This window comes from Nerophis lumbriciformis, linkage group LG01 (genome assembly GCF_033978685.3).
Source record: "Nerophis lumbriciformis linkage group LG01, RoL_Nlum_v2.1, whole genome shotgun sequence".
Classification (NCBI taxonomy): Eukaryota; Metazoa; Chordata; class Actinopteri; order Syngnathiformes; family Syngnathidae; genus Nerophis; species Nerophis lumbriciformis.
The window spans coordinates 5,242,220-5,255,000 of record NC_084548.2 but is presented as its reverse complement, the minus strand read 5'-3'; the positions used below and the strand labels follow the sequence as shown (position 1 = coordinate 5,255,000).

Here is a 12,781-nt window from a genome sequence, read left to right as displayed (position 1 = left end):
GTTCAGTGTCTGTGCTGTCTAGAGCTCGAGTAACCGTGTGATACTCCTCCATATCAGTAGGTGGCAGCAGGTAGCTAATGTCGGGAACATGGTTTGTCGTGATCACAATATGCGGGAGGCAGTGTGCAGGTAAAAAGGTATCTAACACTTAAACCAAAAATAAACAAAAGGTAAGTGCCGCTAAGAAAAGGCATTGAAGCTTAGGGAAGGCTATGCAAAACGAAACTAAAACTGAACAGGCTGCAAAGTAAACAAAAACAGAATGCTGGACGACAGCAAAAACTTACAGCGTGTGGAGCAAAGACGGCGTCCACAAAGTACATCCGTACATAACATGACAATCAACAATGTCCCCACAAAGAAGGATAGCGTCCGCACAATTTAAATAGTCTTGATTGCGAAATCAAAGCATAGCATTCAAAGAAGACATGAAACTGCTACAGGAAAAAACCAACAAAAGAGGAAAAACCACTAAAATAGGAGCGCAAGACAAGAACTAAAACACTGCACACAAAAAAACAAAAAAACTCAAAATAAGTCACGGCGTGATGTGACAGGTGGTGACAGTACACCTACTTGAGACAAGAGCTATAGTGGTGCATGCTTGGTTATGGTTTAAAGTCATATCCAACAATTGTGAGAACGACTTTTTATTGTCAAAATCAGCTACTGGGTTTAATTTTTTTATGTTTTCTGCTGGAGGTGTGCCTCAGAATTTTTTCAATGAAAAAAATGTGCCTTGGCTCAGAAAAGTTTGAAAAACACTGGTCTACATAACATGTAATGGTGGTTCTTTGCTCAAAATGTTGCATAGATGATGTTTTACACATCATCTTCAAGTCGCTTTCTGACAGTCGCCGTGGGCGGTCTTATTTACGTGGCTCACCTTCGACGGCGTCTTCTCCCCGTCATCTTTGTTGTAGCGGTGTAGCGTGCAAGGACGGGAGTGGAAGAAGTGTCAAAAGATGGCGCTAACTGTTTTAATGACATTCAGACTTTACTTCAATCAATAACGGAGCAGAATCTCCTCATCCGTGGCTCACTAGTGCAACAACAACGCCGGAAATGTGTCCCGTGGAAAATCGTCTGACCGGAACTCTCTAATAATTAAAGTTCCTTGGGTGAATAATGTAAACTCACTACACCGGTATGTTTTAGCGCTTTCATGGTGAGTTTACTGACAGATATAAGTAAGAACTTTACACTACTTTATATTAGAAATGGCAAAAGTGGAGGATGAATGCCACATAACAAGAAGATAGAGAAAAACAAGAAGCTTATCGACTACGGTGGCGGACACACGCAAATTTTCAGGATGCAGATCCTAAATACAGATCAGCAGGTACCAGATCAGACAGTTGATATTCTAGTTTCAAGCATGTTTTACTCAATATAGGTCATCAAATCTCAGCAACAAGCTGTAATATCTTACTGAGATCATTTAAAACACTTAAAACAAGTAAAACACTCTAACATAAAATCTGCTTAGTGAGAAGAATTATCTTATCAGACAGAAAATACGCAAATATCACCCTTATTTGAGATATTTCATCTTACTTAGATTTCAGTTTTGGCAGTGTATAAGTTGCTTTGGGTTCCATTTTTGGTTCAATGGTTTGAGTTTGAGTTGGTGTTTATTTGGAACATGCAAGCGTACAACATGACACATCACAATTTCCAGTTTCTCTTTTCGACATGTTGGAAAAGGAGTAGGAAGAAGCAGGGCTTATTTAATCCTGCCCCTTTTCTTTTACATAACAGTTGCTAAAACTTTTGTTCACTTCCTGTTCTCAATTTATTCACAACATGCTCCATAAGTAATCACAATAAAAATAAATAAATAAATAAATAATACAAATGACATAAATACATAAATAAATACAAATGACATAAATAAATAAATAAATAATACAAATGACATAAATAAATAATACAAATGACATAAATAAATAATACAAATGACATAAATACATAAATAAATAATACAAATGACATTAATAAATAAATAAATAATACAAATGACATAAATACATAAATAAATAATACAAATGACATGAATAAATAAATAAATAATACAAATGACATAAATACATAAATAAATAATACAAATGACATAAATAAATAAATAAATAAATAATACAAATGACATAAATACATAAATAAATAATACAAATGACATAAATAAATAAATAAATAAATAATACAAATGACAACATGGTTGTCATAACACTTTTTTGTTGTCGTCGTTTTTGGTTAAAAAAAGAAAAGATACTAAAGTCTACCATTTTATTTTACTTTTGAGGTAAAGACAGTATTTTTTTTTTCTCCAAATTGTACATTTTTTATGCTGAGATTCTTCACTCTTTTGACACATTTGCCTTATGGCCACTTGTTGCTAGGCAGAATTCTGGTGGCACAATCATTTAAAACTCTCCTAAAACCCCTTCAGTGAGTTTTAGGAGAGTGGCCGTGCCAGCAACCTGAGGGTTCCTGGTTCGATCCCCACCTTCTACCATACTTGCCAACCCTCCCGGATTTTCCGGGAGACTCCCGAAATTCAGCGCCTCTCCCGAAAACCTCCCGGGACAAATTTTCTCCCGAAATTCAGGCGGACTCAGGTCCATGAGGACCTGAGTCTGCTAACCCACAATATAAAAAGCATACCTGCCCAATCACGTTATAACTGTAGAATGATGGAGGGCGAGTTCTTAGTTTCTTATGTGGGTTTATTGTTAGGCAGTTTCATTAACGTCCTCCCAGCGCGGTAACAACACACAACAACAGCAGTCACGTTTTCGTCTACCGTAAAGCAGTTCGTCTGCCGTAAACAGCGATGTTGTGACACTCTTAAACAGGACAATACTGCCATCTAGTGCATTTGATGAAAGCACTTTTGTGCGTGCCACACAGCAATGCATCATCAGAGAGGGTGTTCAGCATGGTTAGAAAAATAGTGACAGAGAATAGAACAAGGATGGACAATTCAACCCTTAACTCAACAATGAGTAGATGAGTGTTATGTGTGTACATGTGTAAATAAATGAACACTGAAATTCAAGTATTTATTTTATATATATATATATATATATATATATATATATATATATATATATATATATATATATATATATATATATATATATATATATATATATGAAATACTTGACTTGGTGAATTCTAGCTGTAAATATACTCCTCCCCTTTTAGCAACGCCCCCAACCACACCCCAACCACGCCCCCTCTCCACCCCGACCATGCCCACCCCACCCCCCGAAATCGGAGGTCTCAAGGTTGGCAAGGATGCCTTCTACCAACCACGTCACATCCGTTGTGTCCTTGAGCAAGACACTTCACCCTTGCTCCTGATGGGCGGTGATTAGGGCCTTGCATGGCAGCTCCCGCCATCAGTGTGTGAAAGTGTGTGTGAATGTGGAAGTAGTGCCAAAGCGCTTTGAGTACCTTGAAGGTAGAAAAACGCCATACAAGTATAACCCATTTATTGACATTCAGCGGCCATGATAATTATGCTCTGCTGCTTTCCAAAGCACGTAAAAGACGGGGAGAGTTGGCGTGGTCTCAAAGGAATACAGACACTGTCAATCATCATATACTGTGGTACATCGTTTGTTTATTGTTATACGCCTCACTTTTCATAGGACTCCGTTTTTGACGAAAACTTTTATCAATTGTTTGACCCAGTTTGTCTGGGTTATTGTTGGACAAACATTGAGCATGTATCATTCTGCAGAATGGAGAGCTCAAACAAAGAATATGCACTTTTTTTTAAATTGAGTACAGTCGAGAAAAAGGACACCATGAGGCAACAATTTGACAAAGAAGGTGAGAAACACTAAGGATATGTTCATTTACACAAGGGGTGCTCAATACGTCGATCGCGAGCTACCGGTCGATCTCGGAGGGTGTGTCAGTCGATCACCAGCCAGGCATTAAAAAAATAGTCCTAAAAATGAGCGATCATAAATCTTCACTATGACGTCACTTTCGTCACTTGATTGACATTCACGGCACCCGAGGGTCTTCTGAGATGACGCTGGCTGCTGCCAGCTCATTAAAATTACCGACTGGAAGGCGAGAAACACTTTATTTCAACAGACTCTGGCGCCGTACCTGTCGTCAAAACTCCAAAGACCGACTGCACAGTTGCGCTAACAAAATAAGAGTCTCAGAAAGCTGGTGTGCACAAGCTAGCAAGCTACGGAGTTTGCCGACAATGTATTTCTTGTAAAGTGTATATAAAGGAGTACGGAAGCTGGACAAATAAGATGCCAAAAACCAACCACTTTCATGTGGTATTGGACAGAAAGGAGGACTTTTTTCTCCTCCATTCGAAAATGCGGACATTTTTAGCACCACTGTCTGATTCCAATCAATGGAAGTCATCAGAATCAGGTAATACACCAACTTAAATTGTATTCTTGTCTTCATGAAAGAAAGGAATCTATATGTGTTAAACATGCTTGTATTATCTTTAAAGACCTTTAACTTGTTAACAATATTAACTATATGTGTTAAACATGCTTGTATTATCATTAAACACCTTTAACTTGTTAACAATATTAACTATATGTGTTAAACATGCTTGTATTATCTTTAAACACCTTTAACTTATTAATAATATTAACTATATGTATTAAACATGCTTGCATTATCTTTAAACACCTTTAACTTATTAACAATATTAACTATATGTGTTAAACATTCTTGTATTATCATTAAACACCTTTAACTTGTTAACAATATTAACTATATGTGTTAAACATGCTTGTATTATCTTTAAACACCTTTAACTTATTAATAATATTAACTATATGTATTAAACATGCTTGCATTATCTTTAAACACCTTTAACTTGTTAACAATATTAACTATATGTATTAAACATGCTTGTATTATCATTAAACACCTTTAATTTATTAACAATATTAACTATATGTGTTAAACATGCTTGCATTATCATTAAACACCTTTAACTTATTAACAAAAACATATATTTCATAAATAAGTAAATATAAATTATATATATGAATGAGGTAGATCCCCACGACTTGATCAATTGAAAAGTAGCTCGCCTGCAGAAAAAGTGTGAGCACCCCTGATTTATACACATACATACATTTTTGTAACTGAATCACAACTACTTTTGTGTAAAAAAAAAGGAAGTGTCATCCGCTGAATTTGAATTTGTCTTCTCATAAGTTATGTTCTTCTTCTTGTTCTCTAACATCCACACAAAAAAAATGTAGGGCAAAACCACACTTTTATCATAAAGCTGTCTTTTGGTACTTTATGTCTTTCCTGGATTAGCTCCCCAAAACAACAGTTCCATAAGTATATTATACAGTGTATGCGGTACAGGCATGGACGGATGCAGGCTCCAACAACAAACACTCCCGGCTCGGCCCTGAAGCTGGGATAAGATTATGTGTGCTTTTGTTGAACGGTCAACAAAGTTTGCTTGTCCTCAAAATGGACTTTTCTTGAAAGCAAGCAAGAGACGAGGACAAAACAAAAGGCTCACGAATGTTTTATCATCCAGCCTTTGAGTACCGCACCTACAGTACATTCTGGATTCCCTAGTTCAGGGGATTCTCAAACAGTGGTACGCGTACCACTACTGGTACACGGGATCCATCTCGTGGTAAGCCAAAGATTTAAATCATTATTTTAAGTACTGTCTTGGTGGACATCGGGGTCAGGACCTCTGGATTGGCAGACCGGGGTGGTGGTTCCTCTCTTTAAGAAGGGGAACCGGAGGGTGTGTTCTAACTATCGTGGGATCACACTCCTCAGCCTTCCCGGTAAGGTCTATTCAGGTGTACTGGAGAGGAGGCTACGCCGGATAGTCGAACCTCGGATTCAGGAGGAACAGTGTGGTTTTCGTCCTGGTCGTGGAACTGTGGACCAGCTCTATACTCTTGGCAGGGTCCTTGAGGGTGCATGGGAGTTTGCCCAACCAGTCTACATGTGTTTTGTGGACTTGGAGAAGGCATTCGACCGTGTCCCTCGGGAAGTCCTGTGGGGAGTGCTCAGAGAGTATGGGGTATCGGACTGTCTGATTGTGGCGGTCCGCTCCCTGTATGATCAGTGCCAGAGCTTGGTCCGCATTGCCGGCAGTAAGTCGGACACGTTTCCAGTGAGGGTTGGACTCCGCCAAGGCTGCCCTTTGTCACCGATTCTGTTCATAACTTTTATGGACGCAGTCAAGGCGTTGAGGGGATCCGGTTTGGTGGCTGCAGGATTAGGTCTCTGCTTTTTGCAGATGATGTGGTCCTGATGGCTTCATCTGGCCAGGATCTTCAGCTCTCACTGGATCGGTTCGCAGCCGAGTGTGAAGCGACTGGGATGACAATCAGCACCTCCAAGTCCGAGTCCATGGTTCTCGCCCGGAAAAAGGTGGAGTGCCATCTCCGCCCCAAGTGGAGGAGTTCAAGTACCTCGGAGTCTTGTTCACGAGTGAGGGAAGAGTGTATCGTGAGATCGACAGGCGGATCGGTGCGGCGTCTTCAGTAATGCGGCCGCTGTATCGATCCGTTGTGGTGAAGAAGGAGCTGAGCCGGAAGGCAAAGCTCTCAATTTACCCGGTCGATCTACGTTCCCATCCTCACCTATGGTCATGAGCTTTGGGTTATGACCGAAAGGACAAGATCACGGGTACAAGCGGCCGAAATGAGTTTCCTCCGCCGGGTGGCGGGGCTCTCCCTTAGAGATAGGGTGAGAAGCTCTGTCATCCGGGGGGAGCTCAAAGTAAAGCCGCTGCTCCTCCACATCGAGAGGAGCCAGATGAGGTGGTTCGGGCATCTGGTCAGGATGCCACCCGATCGCCACCCTCGGGAGGTGTTTTGGGCACATCCGACCGGTAGGAGGCCACGGGGAAGACCCAGGACACGTTGGGAAGACTATGTCTCCCGGCTGGCCTGGGAACGCCTCGGGATCCCCCGGGAGGAGCTGAACGAAGTGGCTGGGGAGAGGGAAGTCTGGGCTTCCCTGCTTAGGCTGCTGCCCCCGCGACCCGACCTCGGATAAGCAGAAGAAGATGGATGGATGGATGGATTTTAAGTACTGTGTTTTATTTTCCGATATTCAAACACAATGTTACTGTTCAAACTGTGTGCAATGTGACAATGGCCACAAATATTAAATGTTGAGGCAAACGTCTGCCTGGTTTTAATGAACACTTGGGCGTACAAACCCCAAAACCAGTTGTGTAAATGGTAAATAAAAACAGAATACAATGATTTGCTAATCCTTTTCAACTTATATTCAATTGGATAGACTGCCAAGACAAGATATTTAACGTTCAAACTGAAATATTAGCTCATTTGGAATTTGATGGCTGCAACGTGTTTCAAAAAAGCTGGCACAAGTGGCAAAAAAGACTGAAAAAGTTGAGGAATGCTCATCAAACACTTATTTGGAACATCCCACAGGTGAACAGGCTAATTGGGAACAGGTGGGTGCCATGATTGGGTATACAAGCAGCTTCCATGAAATGCTCAGTCATTCACAAACAGGGATGGGGCGAGGGTCACCATTTTGTCAACAAAGGCCTGAGCAAATTGTTGAACAGTTTAAGAAAAACCTTTCTCAACCAGCTATTGCAAGGAATTTAGGGATTTCACCATCTACGGTCCGTAATATCATCAAAAGGTTCAGAGAATCTGGAGAAAACACTGCACGTAAGCCATGATATTATGGACCTTCGATCCCTCTGGCGATACTGCATCAAAAAGCGACATCAGTGTGTAAAGGATATCACCACAATGGCTCAGGAACACTTCAGAAAACCTCTGTCAGTAACTACAGTTGGTCGCTACATCTGTAAGTCCAAGTTAAAACTCTCCTATGCAAACCAAAGCCATTAATCAACAACACCCAAAAACGCTGCAGGCTTAAAATGAACTGAAGCAAAGTGGACTGATGCAAAGTGGAAAAGTGTTCTGTGGTCTGACGAGTCCACATTTTAAATTGTTTTCGGAAACTGTGGACGTCGTGTCCTCTGGAACAAAGAGGAAATGAACCATCCGGACTGTTATAGGCGCAAAGTGTAAAATCCAGCATGTGTGATGGTATGGGGGTGTATTAGTGCCCAAGACATGGGTAACTTCCACATCTGTGAAGGCACCATTAATGCTGAAAGGTACATACAGGTTTTGGAGCAACATATGTTGCCATCCAAGCAATGTTATCATTGACGCCCCTGCTTATTTCAGCAAGACAATGCCAAGCCACGTGTTACTTGGCTTCATAGTAAAAGAGTGTGGGTACTAGACTGGCCTGCCTGTAGTCCAGACCTGTCTCCCATTGAAAATGTGTGGTCCATTATGAAGCCTAAAATAGCACAACGGAGACCCCCGGACTGTTAAACAACTTAAGCTGTACATCAAGCAAGAATGGGAAAGAATTCCACCTGAGAAGCTTCAAAAATGTGTCTCCTCAAATCCCAAACGTTTACTGAGTGTTGTTAAAAGGAAAGGCCATGTAACAGTGGTAAAAATGCCCCTGTGACAACTTTTTTGCAATGTGTTGCTGCCATTAAATTCTAAGTTAATGATTATTTGCAAAATATATATATATGTTTCTCAGTTGGAACAATAAATATCTTGTCTTTGCAGTCTATTCAATTGAATATAAGTTAAAAAATATTTGCAAATCCTTGTATTCTGTTTTTATTTAGAATTACACAACGTGCCAACTTCACTGGTTTCGGGGTTTGTATCACGCTGCTGTGGTCATTATGCTGGTCCTTGGAGAGCCAGGTTTATTCTGAGGTGGTACTTGGGGAAAAAGGTGATGTTACGGCTTACGTTTTCATGTTGTATATGACGAAGAAGCCGGAGTTCTCTGTAGGCCCGTTTGGTGTGGGTGAGGGACTGGAAAGGACGATATAGCTTCTTGATGGCCACCTTTTCCTTAGTCTTCTGGTCAATGGCGGAGCTAGCACACACAATATGACATTAAAGGACACAAGAGAGTATTTAAAGACATTACAGTATACGAATGCATTATAGACACTCTATATATGATCATCTCTATAATGGCTGACTTTTGCTTCTTGACTATTGCTTGCTGCATAGAGTATTGTTTGTACCATTATTTACGTCGCAGTAAACAAATACTAGATACAATTATTAAATATATTAATAATATATATATGTATATATTCAGTATGTATATATGTATTTGTAAAGAAATTATATATATATATATATATATATATATATATATATATATATATATATATATATATATATATACATATATATATATATATATATATATATATATATATATATATATATATATATATGTATGTGTGGGGAAAAAAATCACAAGACTATTTCATCTCTACAGGCCTGTTTCATGAGGGGGGGTACCCTCAATCATCAGGAGATTTTAATGGGAGCATTCGCATACCATGATTTATATAGGGCACAGAGTGGGTGGGTGCAGGCTGGCTTAGGGGCGTGGTGATTGGCTCATGTGTTACCTAGGAGGTGTTTCCGTCTATGGCGGCGTGCTGTTACAATTTCGCTGCGCTTGTTGAGGGATGACAGGTCTGGACGGTAAATAATAAACAGTTTCTCTTTCAAGCATAGGTTGCATCTTTTATTACCACTATTGTAAGGTGTGCTGGATGCAAGAATTTGCCATGTTATTGAATATTCAACATTATTGTCTTTGAGGTCCCAAATGTGTTTGCTGAGTTCTGTGGTATTTCGCAGGTTTTGGTTCCTGAAAGAAGCCTTGTGATTGTTCCATCTGGTTTTGAATTCTCCCTCGGTTAATCCTACATATGTGTCGGATGTGTTAATGTCCTTGCGTATTACCTTAGATTGGTAGACAACTGATGTTTGTAAGCACCCCCCGTTGAGAGGGCAATCAGGTTTCTTTCGACAGTTACATCCTTTGTTGGTTTTGGAGTCGCTCTGTCTGGGGGCCGACGGCTCGTTTGCAATTGTTTTGTTGTGGTTTGAGATGATTTGTCGTATATTGTTCATGCAGCTGTAGCTCAATTTAATGTTGTTCTTGTTGAATACTTTTCTTAGGGTGCTGTCTTTGGGAAAGTGTTTGTCAATTAGATTGAGGAATTTGTGTCCAATGTTAGTTGAGACGTTTTTGCTGTATGGGGGGTTGTACCAGATGATGTCGTTTCGTTTTCTGTTCTTTTTTGGCTGGTTTCCTGGCGTGGGTTCATAGATGAGGGTGAAATTGTATCCGCTTTCATCAAGGGCTTTCATCAACCATTCACGAAACCCAACACAACACTCCAATACGTGCACCATGACAGCAACCACCCACCCACCACCACGAAAAGAATACCTACCGGAATTAATAAAAGGCTATCGATGCTGTCATCTAGCAAAGCTGAATTTGACCAAGCAACCCCCCCGTACCAAAAAGCCCTTGATGAGATGGGAACTGAGGAGACGCATTTTTGAAGCTTCTCAGGTGGAATTCTTTCCCATTCTTGCTTGATGTACAGCTTAAATTGTTCAACAGTCCGGGGGTCTCCGTTGTGCTATTTTAGGCTTCATAACGCGCCACACATTTTCAATGGGAGACAGGTCTGGACTACAGGCAGGCCAGTCTAGTACCCGCACTCTTTTACTATGAAGCCACGTTGATGTAACACGTGGCTTGGCATTGTCTTGCTGAAATAAGCAGGGGCGTCCATGGTAACGTTGCTTGTGTGGCATTATATGTTGCTCCAAAACCTGTATGTACCTTTCAGCATTAATGGTGCCTTCACAGATGTGTAAGTTACCCATGTCTTGGGCACTAATACACCCCCATACCATCACAGATGCTGGCTTTTCAACTCTGCGCCTATAACAATCCGGATGCTTCTTTTCCTCTTTGGTCCGGAGGACACGACGTCCACAGTTTCCAAAAACAATTTGAAATGTGGACTCGTCAGACCACAGAACACTTTTCCACTTTGTATCAGTACATCTTCGATGAGCTCAGGCCCAGCGAAGCCGACGGCGTTTCTGGGTGTTGTTGATCAACGGTTTTCGCCTTGCATAGGAGAGTTTTAACTTGCACTTACAGATGTAGCGAACAACTGTAGTTATTGACAGTGGGTTTCTGAAGTGTTCCTGAGCCCATGTGGTGATATCCTTTACACACTGATGTCGCTTGTTGATGCAGTACAGCCTGAGGGATCGAAGGTCACGGGCTTAGCTGCTTACGTGCAGTGATTTCTCCAGATTCTCTGAACCCTTTGATGATATTACGGACCGTAGATAGTGAAATCCCTAAATTCCTTGCAATAGCTGGTTGAGAAAGGTTTTTCTTAAACTGTTCAACAATTTGCTCACGCATTTGTTGACAAAGTGGTGACCCTCGCCCCATCCTTGTTTGTGAACGACTGAGCATTTCATGGAATCTACTTTTATACCCAATCATGGCACCCACCTGTTCCCAATTCGCCTGTTCACCTGTGGGATGTTCCAAATAAGTGTTTGATGAGCATTCCTCAACTTTAACAGTATTTATTGCCACCTTTCCCAACTTCTTTGTCACGTGTTGCTGGCATCAAATCCTAAAATGTTTATGAGTTTGAACATCAAATATGTTGTCTTTGTAGCATATTCAACTGAATATGGGTTGAAAATGATTTGCAAATCATTGTATTCCGTTTATATTTACATCTAACAATTTCCCAACTCATATGGAAACGGGGTTTGTACTTCAAACGCACTTTGGACACTTCCTTGTTTGTCAATCCATGCAGGTAGTGTTATTCTACCAAAAAACAACAACATTGATGCAGTGCAGTTCTATTAGAGCCAGACTAACATTATTGTTGTTGGTAAACTCCCATTGTTTTGAGTCACTATACCTAATGTATTGACCCTCCTCTACTTATGAGTAGAGGAGCATGACCTTGTCAGTCGCTGGTGGTTTATCATTAGATATGTGGTTTTCCTCAAGGAGGAGATTCTTGCATATATCCGTGGACCTGCAGTGACTTGCTGACTTGCCCGAGGCGCACAATAGAGTGTCTGTTTGCAGATGGCAAGATAGCTGAGGGTGCAAGGAGTGGAACGCACACTTTGAGCATATAGATAGAGGCTCAGCACTGAAAAGTTTGGTTTCAAAAGCTTTTAAATGCGGGACCTTTTGCAAACACGAGCTGGATTAAAGGCACTGTTTTAAACAACATTATATCTTCTAAATAAATGTTTTAAATTGTTTTTAATTACATACATGCATACATATACAGTGAAACGGATAAATAAAGTACACACTATGTATTGTAGTATTGATGATGTTATCCTTCGCCCCCCCGGTTACTCACCAAACTGTCCCGTAGGCCCCGGAGCCGACAGCCCACAGCGTTGTGTATCTTTGAGGGACGTCCCACGTTGTCTTATGGACTTCAACCCTCTGAAAGCCTGGTCTGGCCGGAGAGTCCCTGGTTGGAGGATCCATGGTGCAAATGTCCACTGGGGTACTCAGTGCTCACACACATGAAGCGGTTTTTACCTGACAGGTGAGTCAATGGTGGCAAAGGTTGAAGGAGGGTAAAGCCACGCCCCTACTAGCCCAAACCACGCCCCTTTTGCAAAACTCACATCAAATCTATCCATCTATCTATCTATCTATCTATCTATCTATCTATCTATCTATCTATCTATCTATCTATCTACAGGTAAAAGCCAGTAAATTAGAATATTTTGAAAAACTTGATTTATTTCAGTAATTGCATTCAAAAGGTGTAACTTGTACATTATATTTATTCATTGCACACAGA

At 40.7% G+C, this 12,781-nt stretch overlaps 1 protein-coding gene across 1 annotated transcript in view; it reads right to left on the bottom strand.

The window, feature by feature from the left end:
• The window catches only part of LOC133612707 (mitogen-activated protein kinase 12), a 38,818-nt gene extending 26,311 nt beyond the window's left edge, over positions 1 to 12,507 (bottom strand). Inside the window, exons 1-2 of the mRNA XM_061970356.1 lie at positions 12,326 to 12,507; positions 8,826 to 8,955 (exon numbers count right to left, since the gene is read on the bottom strand). Of these exons, the coding sequence (XP_061826340.1) occupies positions 8,826 to 8,955; positions 12,326 to 12,459 (264 nt within the window). The 5' untranslated portion in view covers positions 12,460 to 12,507. The remainder of the gene's footprint in view (positions 1 to 8,825; positions 8,956 to 12,325) is intronic.
• Between the last annotated feature and the right edge of the window lie 274 nt (positions 12,508 to 12,781).